A 7,807-nucleotide genomic window follows, 5' to 3' on the forward strand; every position below is an offset into this window, starting at 1 on the left:
AAATGTTGTTGGACCTAATGGATCACATTCTGATAGTGAAATGAGTCATCTCATGGAGGTTGTGATGCTCAAAAAAACGTATCCACTGTTTTAACCCTTTTCCTATGATTGTGTGCGGGAAAATGCTTTTTGTGCCAGCATGCATCACGTGACCGACCCAAAAGTTGTAACTACATGGTTTGGCCACTATGTCAAATTGGCGTCAAAGCCCAGCACTATTGCTGTTACTGGGCAATTGAAGGCACTTGAAGAGGACCCGCTCCCTATATATATATGAAGGGCTCATTCTAAGGTAACGAAAACACAACAATTCTTATTTTCAGATGATTATACACTAATTAAAACATCCTTATGAAAATTATATTCCATTTCTGCCCAGTTTGTTCTGCTAGATGTCACTAAATCTAAAGTAGACTAAAGTAAGTCTTGCATTGTTTATTGTATTATAACTATTATTGATGTATGAATGTGTAATGGCATTTTAATGCTATTGCTGGTCATAATGTTGTGTACTCCTGGGCAGCTGGGTTTAATCTGTGAAGTAACTGTAGTATCTAGTTTATATAGTGGTAAAAAAAATTGCAAATTGGCAAATATCCTACTAAATTCTTTTTCATACTTGTCCAACACATCATATTGTATGGTAGTAAATTATGCTGTAGATTTTCACAAATTATACCTGAACCAGCTTGTCACGTCTTTTGAAACTGAAATAATTTCACTTTTATTACTCTCACACAGTATCATGTGCTCTGGCCTGCCTCACCTTTTCACTGTCTAACAAGCAGCAACACACAAGCACTTTGACCATGTGTCTTATGTGCACATCTTTAGTTGAAAACAAATCCAACATACATCATTCATGGTAGAATTACTGTATTGTAGTACCTTGTGTGTGCTACCCCTCTGTGCACTGCGGGCTGCCGGCTAACCGTGTGAGAAGCCGCGCACATCTTTTGAAATCTGCGAGGAGAAGATGAAATGGAGACACATGAGTGGATGCTTTTCACACACAGTGTTGACACTGGACAAGAAGATAAATTTATGATACTTTAATAGGGTGGTTTCAAGCTTACACGCAGGTATCGTGCAGTCTCTGGTGTGGTGGTAGAGTCTGTACACATGCTTCCTGCACTTGGGAGCGAAGTAGAGTGGACCTGAAAGAGAGCAAGCCGTAAGACGATTTCCATTACCTAGTACCACCTGTGCTAACATCTGTTTTACAGCTATTATCTAAAGCTATCATTCACATTTCTTGTATTTTTGACTGCCTCAGCCATCATCCCTCCCTTAACCTCTCCCTCCCATCCCACTCTGTCTGTTTCATAAAGTTCCTATCACTCTTGACACAAGTCACCTGCAGTACCAGTGCACCAGTGTTATGCCGTACTTGCCACTACAACCTGTGCTTGCCCAGATATTCTTACCCTAATCATCTCATTTCTCATGCCTAAACCTAAGCAGCAGTGCAGGTCACAGAATCGGATGGTTACCAAACAACGACAATACAGTAGTTTGCAGTGATGCCTTACCTGTTATATGTTTTATGAATTTCTCTTTCTTTCTGAGATCTCTGGGAAATACAACTGTTGAGAGAGAGAGAGATGATGGGAAAAGAGTGTCAGGTTAAACACTGCAAAGTATTGAAATACACTAAATGGCCTATTAACATTAATTATCTCTGGATATTTACAAGCTTGCCTTGAGACTGGATGTATTGGTACAAACTGGGGGAATATGAGCCTATAGCCACAAACTAATAAAAATCTTAGGAAATGTAAGGAGTTGGTTTACACAAATAACAATCCCCTGTAGTGGTATCTAGACATGAAGATAGTTGTTCATCAAGGATTTAAGATATCTGATCTTCCTTCAAACTTGTAAATCCACATTTTGATACCACTTTCGGTAGAAAATATGTTATTTTGGGGGTTATTTGGGTGCAACAACCCTTTGACTTTATCCTGCCTAACTTTCATCAGTCAATAATGACTTTGCAATAATATGAAACATATTCCAGTTGACCACATCCTCTACTGTGCAGCATCGATCAAATAGGCTAGATAGGGTTCCGCCTCATAAGTCGTTACTCACCAACAACCTGATCCCCTCTGTCTGTTTTCATGTTGCTTAAGTCCTTTGGCTCTACCGGTGTGGTCCTCGCCCTCGCTGTTAACGGGGCTTCCGTTTTCGCGCTGTGATGACCCCGGCTCTCCTCCACGTGTTTCATGATCTCAGCCATCCGCCTCAAGTCTCGCTGAGTGTCCCTACCGGCTGCCGCGGGGGCCGCCGAGGGCGCGCTCTGGCTGCAGTGGCCGGTAAGCGTGCACATTAGTAGCACCAGTCCCATAGTGAAGTGTACGCGCTGTCCGTTCATAGCTCCCGTGGAGTGAGAGAAGGGGGAGAAAGTGAACTCTTTCCCCGACGCCTCCTGGGAGGAGGGGTGGGGGGTTCGGGTAGAAAGGTTTAACCGGACACCTGCAAGAGAGGTCGAAGAGGAATGTCAAATTAAATTGTCTCACAAATCATTCACCATTAAATGATGCAGAACACCATAGCACCCGCTGAGAGTGCGAGGACTGCTGTCTGACGTCGTTAAAACCATAATAAACACTATGGTCACACTTTCCCCAGCTGTCCAAATGTGTTTTTCCATCCATATGTCAGTTTCTCATATTGTGATTGTGTTAATGTTGCTATAAATTCTTTCAAAATCGATTTAGAGGCCAATTAGTGAAAGTTGTTTTTGGCCAGGCCATCAGTAAACTGTAGGTTTGATGTTGACCCAGTTGTGGTTTAGTGAAGTTGCTACTTGTTTGGGACTTGTTTGAGATTTGTTCAGCAAGAAATAGAGAGCTGGGAACAAACTACATGCAAACTAGATCGCAGCAAATGTAGTTTTTATCTGTCCAAAGTCAGAATATATATATAGAATAATTACCTTAAGGCCTATGTAGCTTCTTCAGTCAATATGTATATGTCCTCTGCGTCCAGTAAGGATGAAAATGGAAATAAAGAAGCGTCTGCAACTTCAGTCCAGTTCCCTGATCCTGTCCGGTCCGAAATATGTCCCTTTTAAAGTCTGTAAAACAAACGCCTCTGAAGTCGGACGACTGTTCACTGAGCATCTGTGGTCACCCTCTGATCACAGTCAGACTGCGGGGAGAGAGTGGACAAACGGCTCCAAGTCCCGTGTGCGTCCTCGTTGAAGTAGCGGATCAGTCGCCTTGAAGTAAAGCTTCACTTTTTATTCTCTCTCGCAGAAGTGGTGACCTGTCCCTTGTGGGTTACTCCGCCGTGTCTGTGATACTAATAAGACGCATTATTTGCACTCCTGAAGCGGAAAGTCCACTTGAGTTTGCTGACCATCACTTGAACGCCGTTAGAAGTTTTCTGCGCCACCCTCCTTTCCGTTGCTCCATTTATCTGTGCGATACGCTGTTACAGGAAGCGTCTTCTCTACTAATACTTCCACTGAAATCTCCAATTAGTACAGCATACAGCGCAGATACCGGCATCTCAATGGCAAGGCTCCCATATCCTTCTTGCGATGATCATAACCTCATTTAGAGCCATTGCGCGCTTTACGTCCATTGTGGGATTTGAAAACACAATTACGCACCGTTTAAGGCCGATTCTATGAAAATTAATTACGCACGGGGTTTCAAGCTCAATGCGCTGGTTTCTTTTCTTACCAAATTACTCCACGGCATAGTTCAGATCTACAAAAGGGTTTCTCTCTCATTGGAGATTAGTGTGTACTAGTGTTCTGTGGTCAGCGCAGCTCCTTTAAGTCAGGGCGTGCAGTTGGCTCCCATGCATGCTCCCCCCTCAAATCTGACTGCCTCAGACTAAAGTTGTTGGCTTACTATAGGGGAAAGCACATGTTTCACAACCATACAATTACATTTAATGCATCGCCACAATTCAAAAACATTCAATAGAGGTGTTTAACAAAACAATCGAAACGCACGACTTTAAACTTTTTGGGCCTTTCCGGAAATACACAAAACCAACATCTCTTATATCTTGTATGTTCCATTATATCATCATGACTGGTTGTTAGGAAAAAGGTTGTTGGTGTTTTCATGCTGAGCAAAGTAACTCTTGGTCGTGCGTAAAATCTTGGTGCTGAAAGGACAGCGCGCAGTCACCCAGCCCCAGTCCCCTCCTCTGAACAGGCGATGCTCTGCGTCTGTTCAGGAGAGATTAAGTGACAATGGCAGAGCACGACTCTGATTAATCTTATCGACCACAATGACGACAAAAAATAAGGACTCTGGTGATTCACAATAGGATAAGTTATCTTGACTTTTCAAGGAGCAGAGAGGCTGCATCCAACTTTGTTAAGGTGTAATGAGAAATCCAGTGACATCATATAACAGTGAGGTTTAAGAAAGGTCCAGCCATAGACCTGCCTACATCTACATTGTAGATGCCATGCATAGTATACTGTAGATTCTACAGTATTCTATGCATGGCATCTACATTGTAGATGAAGATTGCAAGAGATCAGATTTCCTCTTTTTGATTAATGTAAATCACTTTATTTGTCAGTTTGAGAAGGGGGACAATCCAAGCTTGTACCCCACTAAGGGGGTTGTTGAAATACCTGAGGAAGAAACAGCATTTGTACCAGAGTGGGACCCCTGATGTGACTGTGTAAGAATAAAATGAATACTTTATTGTCTCACAAAAATCAATAAAGTTACAATAATCATCACTGACATCCTCAGCTACAACCATGATGTTTACATTATATGTTAAACCTTATATATCCTTTCTATTAAATGCAGAATTAGAAATGAGATTTCACCATCCAAGTCTTTGATATAGATATATTTCCCACTGAAGGAGGGACTTACATGTATTGTCCTTATGATAAAGTGCAAATATGATATCAGAATACATATCCCTTGAATTTGCTATTTCATGAATTATTCTGCAAAGAGAACGAGCACTTTCAGCAGAGGGCGTCATTCTGCAATCACTGGACATAAAAATGTTCACTTGGTACTACTGTGCCATTTGGCCACAACACACTTAGCCTGCATTTTGGCTGGGTTTGACTCTTTTTATCTTTCCATATAGATCAAAGCAACATCACTGTGCTCAATTAAAATAAAACATATCCGTTTAAACCACAAAGTAAAGGACAATGTTTGTGAATATTCTTGTTTAATTTAGTGAGAATAGCTGTAAATTCAGTCTGACTTTTAGAGAGTAAGAAAAAAATTTATGAGTGGTTTTAAACAAAGACAAAGGAAGGTTGATGATTTCATAAATCTCAGTATTCTTTTAAATGGTTTGGCAAGCAGGTGAGTTAAGACAGAAGAATAGCTATTTTAATGGTGTACTTTGGCAGTTTGCTTTCTATCCACTTCTTCATTATGTTTGACTACTGCTGTAAATTTTAGGGCAGGAAAAGGGTTGCTTGTTAGAAGTGATGTATATATGTGATCTTTGCAAATAACCTTGTTTAACCCCCTTTTTTGTCCTTGTGCATTTGTATGACCTTTTTAAACTTTACAAAGTCACATGTGTAACTATGTGTCCAATATCTTTAGGTCAATGAGTCATGTGCATATGACTTTTATTAGACCGCATGTGGTAAACCTCACACATGCAGTGTTATGGTCACTGATTTCAACACGCTCAATGCCTCATTCTCCTTTTCCTTCTGAACTCTTGGTGTTACCTTTCTTCTGGAAGACTGTTTAATTAATTAATTAGCGCAGGATGTGATAGTCTTCCCATAAACGTGCCTCGTTTTTCCTGAACTTCTTGTCCAAGTGGAAAATGTTTCACTTCCTCAAGGCATCATTCAAGGCCACTTACTCAACTCTGTCAAAGAGCACAGTCTTTTCAGATCTGAGCCGCAGAAAAGGAACCCACTTCTGTAATCAAGGATGTTAAGAATACTTTCATTGGTTGGGGTCGGATAAACTGACACTTTCAAGAAAAATAAGGTTGGGTTTGTCGGATGTGACTTTTAAGGTGACCGATGAAACCCTGGGCAACACATCCTGAATCGTATGAAAATAGGAAACATGTACTCTCATTTACAGAATAATTTGTGTTTGGGGGCAAGATTAAAGTCCACAGTGAAATCTCAGCTTGGAAACCGTTTGTCCTTTAACAACATTCAGGCCTGCAGTGACTTATCACCATTCTGCTGCTGCCATCCATGCAAGACTTTCTCTCCATGTGTTTCTGGTAAGAGAAAATCCCCCTAATAGATCAAATAGATCATTCATGCCTCTCAATGCTTGAGATTCTTATTTCATTCATTTTCATCTTTCACATCATCTTTCTCTCTCTCTTCCCTTATTCTTTCAGCAGATAGCTGGCTTTCACCTTGTTACAACTTGAGCTGAATTTAGACAGTAGATTCTCCTGCTGTGCATCTGTTAAGTCAGTCAACACATGTATTGAATATGGACATTTTAGCCGCCCATGATGAAATCCAACTCATAGTAGGTTACAGCTGTGATAGAGGGATGTGTGTAGTTAGCAAGCAGCTGCACAGAATAAGAAGGACATTTGACAGTTTAAATAGCCTGTCTGGTTGGTGAGGTTATGCATTGCATTTGCCAATTAGGTTGTCTGTTGGCATGGGGAGTAAAATAAACAATACTTGTTAAATTACAGCCTGGTGACTTTTCTGAAAATACTGAAAATCTGAAAATCTGTCCTCAGCATCACATTTTATGTAGTGGCCAAATTCAAAACTTCACACATATTTAAATAAATTGCTGAAAAACTATAAGGAAAATTCACACATGCAACGTAAACAGTGTGAACCATTAGGTCCAATCTGACAGAAAAAACAAGATCCATTCTGTTCTGGACTTTTCCAATGTATCACACAATCTTTTACTTGGATCTGTCCAGTTGTCATGGAAATGTTGATGTTCCCACTTCATGGACTTCTTTGTCCATGTTGGCTTAGAAGTTGAGATAGACAGTTAATTCTTGAGCAAACAGCAGTTTAAAATAAGATCCTCACCACAATAGCCACTCAGTAGCTGGACCGTTTGTTTTCAATTAGTTTATTTTCAAATTTTATTTCCAAGTATGTTTGCACATACAAGGAATTTGGCACATTGGTGCATAACAAGCAAAATATACAAAGTAAGAGAAAATACGTAAAAATAAGTACCACGAGTCAAGTAATCATATCAAATATCATATCATATCGTATCATATCCAATATAAAAAACTGTGTACATTTAAAATAAAAATATGTCAAATCTATTCTAATATCTGAATACTAACAATCAAGTTCCTTTTAAAATGCACCATGAGCTCTATTTCTGTCATGTAGCTGCCTTGTGTTATGACCAAAAAAGTAGGAAGCAATTGCAATGTTTTTATGACAAATATGCTGTGTAAGCAGTTTTCACTGTATTCAAAGCAGAGCCATGTTAAGATACCATTCAGTGTTTAAAGGTGCAGTGTCCAGATTTGAGTGATATCTACAGATTTGGCAGAAATGGAATATAATATTCATATGTGTGTTTTAATCAGTGCGTAATCAACTGAAAATAAGAAGAATTATGTTTTCATTATTATTAGAACAGGGAGCAGGTCTTCTTATGCGGAGCCTGCCATGTTGCCTCACCACGTTTCTATAGTAGCGACCATGGGTTCTCACCACCAGATGCTACTAAATCCTACACACTGCACCTTTAAAAGGAACCCCGACTATTAAGACTTGTCGGCCTTATTAGATTGATGTTGGTGTCTTAATTTTACATAAAACTGGAAAAAAATCCTTTCATTCGTAGGTGGCCATTGTTGTTTA

At 39.9% G+C, this 7,807-nt stretch overlaps 1 protein-coding gene across 1 annotated transcript; it reads right to left on the reverse strand.

The window, feature by feature from the left end:
- Positions 1–898: 898 nt before the first annotated feature.
- On the reverse strand, positions 899–2,377 carry LOC128377035 (ALK and LTK ligand 2a-like). Its single transcript, XM_053336916.1, has 4 exons — positions 2,095–2,377; positions 1,533–1,586; positions 1,077–1,157; positions 899–963 (listed from the first exon to the last, which is right to left on the reverse strand). Exons 1-4 carry the CDS (start codon positions 2,375–2,377, stop codon positions 899–901), a joined length of 483 nt encoding a protein of 160 aa, XP_053192891.1.
- Between the last annotated feature and the right edge of the window lie 5,430 nt (positions 2,378–7,807).

Source organism: Scomber japonicus, chromosome 17, assembly GCF_027409825.1.
Source record: "Scomber japonicus isolate fScoJap1 chromosome 17, fScoJap1.pri, whole genome shotgun sequence".
Lineage (NCBI taxonomy): Eukaryota > Metazoa > Chordata > Actinopteri > Scombriformes > Scombridae > Scomber > Scomber japonicus.